The sequence below is a fragment of the Oxyura jamaicensis genome, chromosome Z, assembly GCF_011077185.1.
Source record: "Oxyura jamaicensis isolate SHBP4307 breed ruddy duck chromosome Z, BPBGC_Ojam_1.0, whole genome shotgun sequence".
NCBI lineage: Eukaryota > Metazoa > Chordata > Aves > Anseriformes > Anatidae > Oxyura > Oxyura jamaicensis.
In genome coordinates this window covers 77,846,319-77,861,043 of record NC_048926.1, presented here as the reverse complement: position 1 = coordinate 77,861,043, position 14,725 = coordinate 77,846,319, and the positions used below count along the sequence as shown (strand labels likewise).

Here is a 14,725-nt window from a genome sequence, read left to right as displayed (position 1 = left end):
TTCTTTCTTTCTTTCTTTCTTTCTTTCTTTCTTTCTTTCTTTCTTTCTTTCTTTCTTTCTTTCTTTCTTTCTTTCTTTCTTTCTATCCCTGTTTCCCTCTTTCCCTCTTTCTTTCTTTCTTCCTTTCCTCTTAGTTGTAGTTATTTTTAAAAATAATTTCCAATGATATCACTACATTGAGACTCTGGAAGCCAGCCAAGGCCATGGAATACCGTGTATACATGACCTTTGTCTTTGAAGAACAAAAATAATTTTCATGTGTTGGCCAGTATAATACTGTCCAAGCGCTCATCCACTGCTTATGTTCAACAAGAACGGCTGCTAATTTGGTTGTCATGACAACCACATCTCTACTTCCATATTTTCTTCCTCAAGCCCAATTTGTTTATGTACCTCAAAATTGTTTCAGTTTCCTATGTTAACCTCCATAACCTACATAAACATTTGTGACCAGAGGAAGAAAAAAAAGGAAAAAAAAAGGAAAGGAATAGCAACTTTCATTAGAAAAGATTTTGATGTTTTATTTATCTAATCGGTAGTTAAAAGATCACTATGCTTTGTAATTCATGCTTCAATTATTATATAGGGTAATGTATCATTTCAAATGGCTATCTTAAATATCTTAAATATCTTAAATATCTTAAAAGTTTTAATTCTCAATTTTAAAGCAATAAAAAGTTGCCTTAGCGTAGATTTCTCTTGTCCTTATATGCAGATCTGCTATGTAGGGGTTGTGCACAATGGTTCAAGAGTGTAGGTCATTAAGTCCAGTATCCTATCTCCAATGTAAGCTAACACCAGGTGCTTTCAGGCACAGATGAAGACAACTTGGAATTTCTGCTCGTTATCTAATCTAAACTGTTCTTTATCTACTACTCATTCTTCTCTGAAAATTGGATCTGAAAAAGATATGTTGTGAGGTTAATTGCTGAATAGGAAATCCAGGAAGATTTGAACTGGAAAACCAGAAATTATTTTTTTTCACCATATGAAAATATTTACCCCGTTTTATATAACTGAACACAAGCCCTTCATTCCTCCCTTGCATTCGATACTAAATTTCCTTACCGTAGGTAAGTATATTGCTTACTGATGTAGCAGTAAGTTGATGTTCCATCTGCTCTGCCCCCCAAATAAACAAATAAAATCATTTTGTTCCTTACCCTCCATGGATATCACACCTTGAAGCTGTGAGCTGTGAATTCTTCTTATTGGAAATAGTAATATTTTTCAGATGTGGATGAGTTAGATAAGATATCATTTTCTTCACATCCTTTGCTAAACTAAAAAGATCTATTCAGTTTATTATCCGTCAGCTTGGAACCTTTCCATGTCTGAAATTATTAGATTTTTTTTTTTTTTTCCCTCAAACAGTATCTGGGTAGAATAAGAACATTCTACAAGGTGTTCAAGAAATGGCATGCCAATTATGCATACAATATCACTGGGATACCTGCAATTATGTTTATCATCCCTTTCTTTGTAAGAGCTTTACACCGTCCTTGCCTTTTTGATTACCAGTGTACACAACAGATGTTTTCATGCTTGAGTAATCATGACTCATTCACAATACATCACCACCACAAGAACTTTAAATTGCTCTATTATCATTGTCCAGTTGTCAAAACTGAATTTCATCTGCTATCATATTAAGAATCAGCTACCTCTATACACCTCTGAGATATATAATATAAACTCATCAGACAAATGTATTTGCAAGGTTGCTTCACTATCCTATTGCTGTTTTCACTATTTGTTACCTCTAAACATTTCTAACCTCTGAAACACTCTTCCTCTCCCCATCTAAATGCTTGATTTGGCAGCTTCAGAGCACTTGTTATAAAGACTTTATGAACATTCAGCTATGTTTATGGGAATAAGAAAAAGTAATGTTCCAGAGTATGCCAGAAAGATCTTCAAACTGGAAAGACTCCAAGTATTAAAACATGAAGACATCTAAATTGTATCTCCTTGCATTTAAGACTACTTGCATTTTAAGACTACTGGTAACTAACATCATTAAAATGCTGACGTGTGAACATCTCTGGAAACAAAAGTGAAACTCCTGAGTTTGAGCCAAAATAGACTTTGTGAAATGGAAAATTGTGACAAGAAAATTGGAAAAAAAAATCAGAGACTGCAAAGAATTTTTTTCACATCTAGCAAGCCAAAAATGTTATCATTCACACAGATGTCCTTTAACCACTCTCTAATTTCATTTGTACAATTTTAATGACAGAAAAGAAACTATTTGCATACTACTTTTTGCCTGCAATATCAAGCCTCTTTTATTTTCCGACCTCACTTCAATTGTTTTATATTCTAACAAGTCAATTTTTAAAAAATAAGTATTTCATTATGTGTATACTCAAGCTATTGAGCATGATGGAACATTACTTTTGGATAATAATTATTATTATTCACGGCATTGTTTCCTGATCCCAGCACAGAGAGCTTTTCCATTGGTTATCATTTGGTCTGCCCTAACATTTTGCTGTGATGGAGGGGCTTCCCACCCTATGAAGCTAGGAACGGAAAGAAATAGTGGAAAGATGCAACAGACTGGTTACTAGTACATATATTTCAAAGACCTACCTGATTTTCATATTCATTTTCAAGATTTAGGTCAGAATCACTTTAGGAGTAGCTGTTAAAAAAAAAAGGTTCAAGGGGGAACGTGTTCTACGGACTGAATATGCTCCTAAAATCAAGCTAGAATATAAACAAATATATTCATATAACAGCAGAAAAGAAACAAATGAAAACAAACAAACAAAAAACAAACACAATCTGGAATTTTGTCTTTGTGAAATTAGAGACAGATGTCTGATACTAATAATAGGAGCCATAGGAGCCTTGCATCTCTGTATAACAACCAGTATTTTCCAGCCAAGCCACCAAATGAAGTGTTTTATACTTTGCTTTACTGAACAGTGACGAGACTATACATAATCTGGTAGTAAAAAATGTGTTGTGGTAAAAGGCAGAATGCTTCAGTTTGTATAAATATTTGGATCAAAACAGATCTGTTAATGTTCCTATTACAGAAGCAAAAGGTCTGAAAACCTAAGGGAACCAATTGCCAAATCAGAGAGAGAACTTACAGACTTGATAACTGATGGGACTTGGACATTACTGCAAACTGCCCGAGCAAGTCATATAGAGAAATAGATCAAATCTAAAGGGACTAATTATGGCTTTGAAGGCATGTAAAAATAAATGGAGAATATGGCGGCTTATTTTGAAACTTACAAAGAGCAGATTTCTATTAAAAATACAAATTAAAAACTGGAGAACTGCACGGATCAAAATCAGCAAATATACTTAACATTCAAGAAAGCTTGAGAAAATTAACTGAGCAGATTAAAAAGACTACAGTTTTACTAAACTTTCTGCTTAAATGAAAGATCAATTAATAACGAGACAAAATGAACATGGGTTTATCAAGCAATAGTTTATCAAGTGATTTAGTCAGCTTATTCAAAGCAGGGATGATGTGGCTTAGTTTTTGTATCATTCTTAGCAGCACACCAAGAGTAGTAAAAGTATGCGAAAGCGGACAACAACCATCAACAGAGTGGAAGCTCATATAATTCCCCCAGGGAATGCCTTACATAAATTATATATAAAGATGGCAGAATATGTAAGGTTATGGCTACTGTGCTTCACATTGGTCATTTTTGCAAGTTGGTAACAGGGTTAGAAAAAGGGTCCTAGTTTGAAAATTCATTAACTAGCACCTCCTAGGCCTTTTTGTTCATAAATGACTATGATGCATCAATGTAACACCACTCCAAAAAAAAAAAAAAAAAAAGATTACAGTTTTGGAATACGTTACAGAAGAAGACTCTAAAAATATTATCTAAAATTATAATAAAAATAATCCACCCAGCTCAAATATATATTTAAATAGAAAAAGTAAAGGGTAAATTAAAAACCATCAATCAGGGCTTCAGAGCTCTGGGCATAGTGATTAAGGGTCTGGGAGCCCAGATCATTTTTTCCTCAATATTTCCAGTGAGGGGGAAGGATGGGAGAAAGAGGAGCTGGATATTCCAAGCTAATGACTGGTTGTACTGCTGTTGGTGTTGAGTTTTGGTTTCTATGACCAGAGAACCCTGTCTGAAGATCAAGAATTGATGAATAGAGGTGGGGTCCACCTCACTGGGGGGGGGGGGGGGGCATGTCTTTGCTAACAGGATGGCCAACCTGGTAAGGAGGGCTTTAAACTGGGAAAGATGAAGGAAGGGGAAAGTTACATGGATGGGGTAGAGAGTAAAAAATGGCTCAAGTCAGGATGCCTCCAGTGGGTGCATGCAGCCAGGGAAATGAGTGCAGCACATGAATACGAAGGATCCTCTTCCACCCCTCCCAGGAAACCTGTAGGGTTGATCACCTCCCTGAAATGCTTGTATAGCAATGCACATAGCATGGGGAATAAAGAGGATGAATTGGAGATCTGTGTGAGGTCTCAAGGCTACGAACATGATGGGATAGCTTACATGACTGGAATGCTGTCATGGAGGGCCACGTGCTCTTTAGGGAACATTGGCCAGGAAGGTGAGGTGGTGGAGTTGGACTTTAGGTGAGAGGGCAACTGCAGTGCATCAGGCTCTGCATAGGGGTGGATGAAGAGTGAGCTGAGAGCTTATGGATAAGGATTAAAGGGCAGGCTACTGTGGCTGACAGTGTTGTGGGAGTTTGCTACAGGCCACCTGATCTGGAGGAGGAGATAGATGGAGCCTTTTACAGACAGCTGGAAGTAACTTCTCAGTCACAGGCCCTGGTTCTCATGGGGGATTTAAACCATGCTCATGTCTGCAGGGAAGACCACAAAGCTAGGCACAGAGAATCCAGGAGGTTCCTGCAGAACACTGATGATAACTTTTTGACACAGGCAGGAGCCAACAAGGAGAGGTGTGCTGCTGAACCTTACACTTACAATGAAGGGCTGGTTGGAGATGTGAAGGCTGGGGGCAGCCTTGACTGCAGTGACCATGGGATGGCGGAGTTCAGGATCTCAGGAGGAGGAAGCAGGACAAAAAGTAGGATCATAACGCTAGACTTCAGGAGAGCAAGCTGTGGCCTCTTCAGGGACCTACTTGGAAGAATCCCATGGGTTGGGGCCCTATAAAGAAGGGAGGTCCAAGACAGCTGGTCACTATTCAAGTATCCCTTCCTCCCAGCTCAAGATCAGTATACCCCTGTAAGTAAGAAGGCAAGGAAGGGGGGGAGGAGACCTGCATGGATGAGCAAGGTGCTCCTGGCAAAACTCAAACAGAAAAAGGAAGTATACAGCATGTGGAAAAAAAGGACAGGCCACTTGGGGAGAATATCAGGACACTGTCAGAGTATGCGGGGATGTGACCAGGAAGGCCAAAGCCCATTGCAAGGGAGAGTGATTGCAAGGACAACAAGAATGGCTTCTTCAAATACTTTAGTAGAAAAAGGAAGACAAGGGCCCACTGCTAAATCCATTCAGCAGCCCTGGTGATGAAAACTATGGAGAAGGAAGAGTTGCCGAGTGTCTTCTTTGCTTCAGTCTTCACTGCTAAGACCAGCCCTCTGGAATCTCAGACCCTGTAGACAAGAGAGGAAGTCTGGAGAAAGGAGGACTTTCCCTTGGCTGAGAAAGACCAGGCTAGATATCATTTAGGCAGTCCTGCCACCCACAAATCCATGGACCCCACCAGGATGCAACCATGCGTGCTGAGCGAGCTGGCTAATGTTATTGCTAGGCTGCTCTCCATCATCTCTGAAAGGCCATGGAGTACAGCAGAGGTGCCTGAGGACCAGAAGAAAGCCAGTGTCACCCCAGACTTCAAAAAGGGCAAGAAGAAGGACCCAGGAAACTACAGGCTAGTCAGCTTCATCTCTGTCCCTGGAAAGGTGATGGAACAGCTCATCCTGAAGGTCATCTCCAAGCATGTGGCAGATAAGGTGATCAGTAGTAGTCAGCATGGATTCACCAAGGGGAAATCATGCTTCATCAATCTTACAGCCTTCTGTGATGGGATGACTTGTTAGGTAGATGAGGGGAGAGCGGTGGATGTGGTCTATCTTGACTGCAGCAAGGCTAGGGTGACACTGTCTCTCGTAACATCCTTGTAGGCAAGCTCAGGAAGTGCGACCTATGTGAGCAGACTGGATTGAGAACTGTCTGGATGGCAAAGCTCAGAGGGTTGTGGTCAGTGGTGCAGGGTCTAGATGGAGGCCTGTAGCTAGCAGCGTCCCCCACGGGTCAGCACTGGGTCCAGTCCTGTTCAACTCATTCAACAACGCAGACGACAGAATCAAGTGCACCCTCAGCAAGTTTGCAGAGGGCACAAAGCTGGGAGGAGTGGCTGATACCCCAGAAGGCTGTGCTGCCATTCAGAGGGGCCTGGATAGGCTGGGGAATTGGGCTGAGAGGAACCTCATCAAGTTCAACAAGGGCAAGTTCAGGTTCCTGCACCTATGGAGGAATAACCCCAAGCACCAGTACAGGCTGGGGGCTGACCTGCTGGAGTGAAGTTCTGCAGAGAGGGACCTGGGAGTCCAGGAAGACAGCAGGCTGACCATGAGCCAGCAATGTGCCCTTGTGGCCAAGCAGGCCAATGGTAGTCTGGGGTGCCTGAGGAAGAGTATTGACAGCAGATCATGGGAGGTGATCCTCCCCCTCTACTCAGCCCTGATGAGGCCTCACCTGAAGTGTTATGTCCAGGTCTGGGCTCCCCAGTAGATTACAAGAGAGAGTTGGACCAGATCTCCAGAGGTTCCTTCCAGCCCCAGCCATTCTGATTCTTTGGTCAAGGAGGTGAAGGAGACCTTGTTTTAAGCAGATTAAAGGTATTGGTTTGCCCAGCCCACAAAACGAACTTTCACAGAAAATGCTGTATCTCTTCAAATGCATCAAAGACTGGGGAGTTGAGGGGAAAATTAAGACAAAAAGCTATTTAACTTATGAATAGATTCAATATTAAGTGTAAATAGATTTCTCTTGCAGATATAGTGTGTGATTCTGCAGCAGGCTTGACTTACAGACAGAAACAGGTTCGTTGTAGAAACTACCCAACTACATGTACATTCAACTTCCTCATCTGCAATAGGAAGCAACTCACTTTGTCATTTAGGAGCTCCATTTTGATTTTTACATAAAAAGGCTATAGCACCTAAGGCTTAGCACCTAAGTTCTAAAATGTCCTGACATTCAACCAAGACATGGCCAACTTTTCAAGATTCCTTGTGTCACATCATTCTGTTACCAATGCAAATAAACACACTGGCTGCTCTTTTGAGATGCAGGGGCACACTCAGCAAGAAATAAGCTATACCATATACCATCCCACCTCACTATATACTTCAGCTGTGGACATACAGCATTTTTACTGAATCCTATATAGCTGCTTGGGATCTTTCCTCTGAGACTTTTCTTCACTCCCTTCTTTGAAGCCTTTGCTATTTTTTTTCTCCAGTCAAAATCACCATGCTTTATAAAGCTTCCTCTTAGGAATACTGATAGATTTGGCAACAGATAGTATTGTTTTTTGTTCCCAGCTCAATCACTTCAAATATTAAGTGGTTTTTAATTGCTGTTATACACACTTCTACTGCTAGTATCTGATAACACTTATTAGTACAAATTTGAACTGTATCATCAGAGCCTGAACTATTAAAAAGCAACCATTCAGTTGAATGGCTGACATGTTGCAAGCTATATTGAATACACCACTAGAACAGATGGACTTGTTTTAGAGGAAAAAGTAAACCAGAATACATCACTTAATGAAAGCAACTCAGAATAGTCACCACTTAACATTATAAATAATTATTATTATCAGAAGTTGGATTCGATGATCCTTATGGGTATCTTCCAACTCAGGATATTCTACAATTCTATGATTACAATAATAGCAACAATTACTGGGTTACATTTGTGCTTTACAGACATTTAGCCAATTAGGTAGTCATCAGGAAAGTAGAGATTAAAACAACTGTCTACCCATGCTGTCAACAGGACTGTTAATTTAAACATGTCATACTCCACTCGGAAAAGGTATCCTGACAGCATTCTTCAATACTTCGATTGATCTCCTCTACACAGGCCCAATGTTAGGCATGACCTTGCATGCAGAGACTACAGCTTCAACTGTAAAGCTATCAATTCTTTCCAAACAGCTACTAATTTGAAGTTACATCAAAGTCTTGGTAAGATATTGACTAGAAAATGTTGTTAACAAAGATTCAATGTTGTAGTTACTGTTGCTGTACTTGTTTTCAAAGCTACTGCATCATCTTAGTGTGAAGGCTAATGAGATCTGAAGGGCACCCAGCAACAGTAATGCAGCACAGAAAGAAGCTACAGTAACACAGGCTCTTCAGAACGACTTAGTAAAAGCAAAGTCAAATAAAATGTTCTCAACTAATCAGCCCATAACACTGAAAATACACGCAACATGGATTATGGTGACAGTATACCCCTACTGTCAGGCTTATAGGCTATAATCTATCCCAAACAGTTTTTCTCCAACTAGTCCAAAGACTACCAGACAAGACCACTTAGCTTAGTAGAACTACTTAAACATTCAGCCAGCTATTTTAACCCCAACTTCAATTTTGAGACTGGATGTTTCAATTTCCTTAGACTACTAGAGTTTAACTTAATGTCAATAGAGTGCAATTTGAAAGGCTTCCCAGTATAAACCAGTTGTAAAAAGCACTGCTAGAATTTCACAAAATACACAACCCGGGACCTTCAGTTTTAACATTTATTTAGACACCTCCAGCATGGTACACAATTGCAGATATCCTTTTTTCCATTTAAAGTTGCCATATAGAAGACTTCAACTCTGCAAGAAAATGTAGAAGAATTAATAAGTTTAAGGACTCTGTATTACATCTGCATCTAGAAAAAAAGCTGTAGGAATAATTTAAATTTGATGATATATTTATATTTGACATGTTTTACTTCATCCACCACAAGCTGTAGTAAAGGCCTTTACTTATAAGAATGTTACATACATTCCTAAATGCTCAAATACTGCACAGTTCTCCTAGTTATTTTAAGTTTGAGACAAAACCATCAGGTTGGCAAAAGCATTATACAGGTGACTTTACAATGTGTACCAATTTTGACATGCCAACAATCACTATATTTCCTTCCAAAAACTACATAGGTCATCACAGCTCTTCAAAAATACTGTTTTTCAGATTACAGAATTAACAGCATCAGGTATTTCCAAAGTGGAATCAGTTTAAGATAAACAGAAGTGGACTTCCGAATGAAAGTAGCATGCTTCCAGAGGCTGGAACAATATCTGAAGCTTGTTTTGTCTTCAAAAAGATCATCAGCAAGCACCAGTTAACAGCATCTGCTGTTAATGATCTTATGTTAAGTGCAATTTACACTACAAATAAATATGTTTTATGTTGATGTTGCGGTTGTTTTGACATTGTTGAACTGGAACTGTAGAGATGTTGTTTTCTGAGTTTTAACTGGCATATCAGAAAGCGTTTACAGTATCACAGATTCTCATACTGTTTTGTTCACATCACATATGCCAGATACCCATACACATTGTGTGAGGTATAAGTTTGTTTCCTCCAAGGTAAGTATTTCTTCTATAGTTATTACCCTATTTAGTACCACTCCACTGCTAGTTCAAGACTATCAAGAAGCTGCACTCAGAGAGGTGTGGCTTTGGGGCAAAGTTCACAAATCAATGAGTTCTGCAGCCCAGCAGAGCAAACTTAAGCCTACTCATCATCTGAGTTTAAAAGGAACTGCAAACTACAAACTGTAAGCGACTGGTCTGGGAGGTGTTAAAAGTTATAGTGCTTATAAATGAGGCTAGACTCTCTCAAGCTGTTTTGATCACTCTGCTAGAATAACACACCAAATCAGTTACCCACTTAGTACGATTACAGTCTGTCCCCTTCATTTCTTAAGAAGCTGGTGTCTGACTATAAAGAAAGGGGCAGCAAATCCGCTTCCAAAGAATGCACACATTACTGCAAGTAACCGCCATTTGTTGTCCACAGAAAATGGAAGGTTCTAGAAAAGAAAAAAAAAGAATTTTAGTTCTGCAATCAATATCATACATTGTAATTACTTCCTCATTTGATTGACAGCAGTGAGAGGTCCAGCATGCTAACCGGTAGATTACAACTAACTGCAAGTATTCATTCTCAGAACATTTTCCCTTCCTTTCAGGCCAATTGACCATGTCCTTGCAATAATTTGGAAGTGACCCTTGGAGGTCATTTTGTCCAATACCACTCCCACCCCAATTCACATTAGGGCCTCATTAAATGTCTTGATGCCCCTAAGGGCACAGACCCCATAGCCTCCAGGCAACTCTTTCTATTCATTTTTATTGCAAAGCACATTTTCATCATGTTAAGTATATGAAATTAAATTTTAGATACAGAATTTAAGAGGGCACACTAGGTACAAAGGTACATCAGAAAGCGTTTACAGTATCATTGTGTCTCCTCATACTGTAAAAGCTCATCATCTGTACCCCAGAAGCAGAAGGCTGCAGGGAAGGACACCAAAGTCATCTGCATCACCTTGCTTGCTGCGGCCCTCACAGCGCTATCTCCAGACTCCAAATCCCATTGGATACCAGATGCAGAACAGGCAGCAGGGCACTCATTCTGCTCCTCACAAGCACACCCGGTTCCCCAGAACCTTACAATCCGATTAAATGCCAAAACCTTCACGGGGAGGACTGAGGGACGAGCTCACCTTGAGCAAGCCCGAGGCAGAGCAGGCCTCCTTAAGGTCAGCCCCAGGCTTGCCTCCAGCCACAAGCCTCACAACCCTCCCGCAGCCAAGCCCCTCACAGCCCCCATCCCTGGGCCGCCGCCTGCCCCACGACCTTCGTGTGGCGCCTCAGCGGGCCGGGGCCTCCTTCACTCCCCTCACGGTACCTTCCCGGGCCCGTCCTCGTAGTGGCTCCTGCGGAGGGCGGAGGTGGCGAACCTGCGGACGCCTGCAGCCAGCATGGTAGCGACACGGAGCGCGGCCGCCTCTCCCCTGCGCGACCTTCCCGCAGCACGGCCCGGCGCCCTCTGAAAAATGGCGGCAGCGTAGGGAGGAGGGGAAGGAAGCGGGAGCCGCGCTAGGCGCGATGGGAGTTGTAGTCCCGGTTATGGTCACGTGGTCAGAACGAAGCGGTGTGATTGGTCTCCAGGGGTCACCGGGCGTTTGGCCGGTGATGGAGGCCGGCCGCCATTTTGTGGCTGCGGTGCCGCGCCCCGTGCGGGAAGAGGAGGGGCGGCCGCCCTAGGTGAGGGGTAGGCACCGCGGTATGCCACTGCGTTTACAGCAGTAGGCGTGTCAGACCCGTAAGAACCTCAGTGTTACCTCAGGATAATCCTGCAAGTACCTGGGGCCAGATTTTAAAGTAGATCCCGAGTCATTTCACTCGCCTGAAAAGCGGTAGAAACGCCGCAAAGTCCGTGCTTGGCCTCTGCAGGGCCATATCCACAGGTCACTGGGCATCGTTTTAACCAGCGGCCATGGGTTTGGAACCGATAAAAGGCTAGGGAATGTGGGCGAGGTAAATAATAACAAATACTTTTGTATTGCCAACTTTCAAGAATATATTCAGGCATGTTCTTTGAAGGTTACAGTTAAAGTTGGACAATACAAGAGAAAACCAACACCATTCATGTTTGGAAAAGGAATAACAAACCCTGCAAAATAATTTTTAAAATGATTGCATCCTTGTTTTCTTCGCATGCGTTGTTCCAACAGTACACTTTTTTTTTTTTTAAAAAAAAATTATTTATTATTTTCTTATTTATTTTTTTTTGCAAAGCTTTTCTACATAATTACATAGTATCTAAGGAGGTATTAAAACAAGTTTTTTTTTTTTTTTTGCATAGGTGGCTTAATTGATCTGCAAATTTGAGCAGTGAGGTGTAATTATGTTAGTTTTTATTTAGAAAATCTGTTTTGGAAAATAGGATAATTAAGGAACAGTAAGCTGTTATTACAGGTTGTACTGAGAGGCAAAATCTATTCAAGCAGAAGACACAGAAAAGCAACATAAAGAGTTTTTTGAATACTTAAAGTGTGTCAAGATGTAACTCTGACTTTCTTGGAATGTAGTTATCCGTAACATAATTTAGCTGTGCAGTTATAACTGAGTGTTTTGCAAAAATAGGGATTATCACCAACTGTTTTTTATTTTGACCAAAAAATACTTGCTTTGTTGTTCTGTTGACAGTATAGGGACTCTGTGGAAATCCATTTGGAAATTGGAATTTTGAGCCTAGTCATCCTCATTTGTATGCTTATTGGTGTTGTCACAGAGCTTTAAGAGATCTGTAATGCAGGTCTTCTCATTATGGAAGTGATATCACTAGTCACCTCCCCCTACTGTGGCCATGATATTATTTATTCAGACACCTGCTTGTTCTAGAATTGTTAAATATCTACTAAAATATACTGTACAGGTTATAGCCTCACAAGCACGTAGTTCTTCCTGGAAACTTTTGGAATAAATGTGTATTGTAGTTGCCGCTCAAGGAACTTTTTAATGGGGAGCTTAACCTAATCGTTAGTCATTCAGCTAGTTTCCATAGATTTCTCTTAAGGATTGTATGCGCACGTAATTTGGTCTTGGTTATCTGTTAGTGCTTATTTTGTCCACAGATCTACCATAGGCTTTTTGTGCAGAAGCTGTGCTGCATCTTTCACAAAAGTAGACTATAAAGTGTCCAGATTTCAGCTGGGATAGAGTTAATTTTCCTCCTAGTAGCTGGTATAGTGCTGTGTTTGGGATTTAGGATGAGAACAATGTTGATAACACACTGATGTTTTAGTTGTTGCAGAGTAGTGTGTACACAGAGCCAAGGACTTTCAGCTTCTTACGCTGCCCCACCAGTGAGGAAGTTGTGGGCATGCAAGGAGCTGGGGGCACCCAACTGGGACAGGAGACCCAAACTGGCCAAAAGGATGCCCCATACTATAAGGTGTCGTGCTCAGCAATAAATCTGCGTGTGTGCATGCATGCACTTGTGCGCTTTCTGCTCAGGATATGGCTGGGCATCGATCAGCATGTGCTGAGCAATTGCATTGTGCATCACTTCCTTTGTTTATTATTTGATCATTACTATTATTTACAGTTCATTTTCTGTCCTATTAAATTGTCTTTATCTCAATACATAAGTTCTTACCTTGTGTTTCAGCTTTTCTCCCCCACCTCGCAGTGAGGGTGGGGGGGATGCGAATGGCTGGGTGGTGCCTAGCTGCCTGCCAGATTAAACCACAACGTATAACCTAAACAACCTTTTTTTTTTTTCTTTCTTCAGTGAGTAATAATACAAAGGATACTCTTAAGCTTGTTCTCAGGGGTCTTGCCTTTTGTAAGTGCTTCTTTATTCCCCAGCCATTAATAGGCAATACAGAACTCTTAGCATACCATTTGCCAGTTGGTAGATTTAGTTGTGGTTTAGCTAGTTGTGTTTCAGATGTTTTCCTCTATCTAGTTATGTTTTCAATTTTATGTGTTCAGATGTTTTCCTATCTCTGGTTATGTTTTCAATTTTATGTGTCAGAGTTTACAATTCTTTTTCTTCACTTTCCAAAAATGCTTTCCTGTTTCTGCTAGCTTCCCGTGCTGTTTAACCCAGCCAGGCCTCTTTCTACCCATTTCTCAGGCCTTTTCTAATTGAAATTAATACTGCAGTGGTCCTCTGCTTCTTACATGGTAGTCTGCTTACCTTCTCTGGTCACCATTCCACCTAAAAGTATATAATTCCTGGATTTTTTCACCTTTTACCTTCTTTTTATTCTTATTTTTATTTTTTTTTTTCCCTCTCTCTTCTTGTAGTGGATTCTATGTTGTTTGTTGCTGCTGAAGAAATGCTGAGTAGATCAGTGTTACTCAGTGGCATCTCATTGGTGAAATTTTTCAACCAGACCAAGATCCTACCTATTGCTTCGGACCAGGTAAACAGTTCCTTATTTTAGTGTGCTCTCCAAGGCAGCAGATGCACAAAGCAATCATTGACGTGGTTTAAAATTTATTCTCTGCTTAACATGACTGTGTAGTTTTTGCTTAAGGGTATTTCATTCACTCAGTTCGATTGCAGTTCTTGTCCTAATGCTATTGTTAATATTATTTTTATTATTTGGCATACTGCAGCTGGTGTTGCCATCCTGGTGGGAAGAGTGGTGACACAATACTACACTACTGTTACTGGACTTTGACCTTTCCTATATATAGATTTTTTTTTTTTTTTTTTACTCATGAAAGGCCATTAGTTGGGAAGAACCATCCTAAGCAGCCTGTAGTGGGGAATATTACTCCATCATTGTCAGAGTTTAGTCATCGTCCCTCCTATGCATATTGAATCCTGATATTACAGTGTTTTTCTGATCAACTTAATTCTGAGAAATCTGTGATAGGTTGACGTGTCATCATTTTCTTTTAGGGTTATGTTGCATATATCCATGCAGATTAATGTTAGAAGGGACAAAAGCAGTAGATTTGATATCCTGACTTCCAGATAATCCAGAAATCTTCTGGATGACTCCTACAGTGATACGGTTACAGGCTTTTATTAGAAACAGTAGTTTATTCCTACAGCTGATGGTTTGCAGATCTTTTCTATGTAGACGTAAACAGAGGTGAATTTTCAGGAGTAGCTGTTTCACTACTGGTGAAGAAATTCATATTCACATCTGTTTGCCTTCAAAATAAGAACTAGGAAATGAAGTACCTCAGCC

General features: G+C 40.6%; 1 protein-coding gene, 1 long non-coding RNA gene and 2 other non-coding genes across 4 annotated transcripts in view; all 4 read right to left on the bottom strand.

The window, feature by feature from the left end:
- LOC118156653 overlaps window positions 1–1,949 on the bottom strand; it is a 43,195-nt gene extending 41,246 nt beyond the window's left edge. The window contains exon 1 of the long non-coding RNA XR_004746367.1: window positions 1,164–1,949. This is a non-coding gene — a long non-coding RNA (uncharacterized LOC118156653). The remainder of the gene's footprint in view (window positions 1–1,163) is intronic.
- A 6,780-nt stretch (window positions 1,950–8,729) lies between these two features.
- Window positions 8,730–11,075, bottom strand: LOC118156530 (cytochrome c oxidase subunit 7C, mitochondrial). Its single transcript, XM_035310655.1, has 3 exons — window positions 10,915–11,075; window positions 9,888–10,033; window positions 8,730–8,828 (listed from the first exon to the last, which is right to left on the bottom strand). Exons 1-2 carry the CDS (start codon window positions 10,987–10,989, stop codon window positions 9,917–9,919), a joined length of 192 nt encoding a protein of 63 aa, XP_035166546.1. The 5' UTR covers window positions 10,990–11,075; the 3' UTR covers window positions 8,730–8,828; window positions 9,888–9,916.
- LOC118156786 lies at window positions 9,479–9,540 on the bottom strand. The gene has a single exon (XR_004746439.1). It is a non-coding gene; the product is annotated as a small nucleolar RNA Z39 (small nucleolar RNA).
- LOC118156787 lies at window positions 10,439–10,502 on the bottom strand. The gene has a single exon (XR_004746440.1). It is a non-coding gene; the product is annotated as a small nucleolar RNA Z39 (small nucleolar RNA).
- Window positions 11,076–14,725: the final 3,650 nt, after the last annotated feature.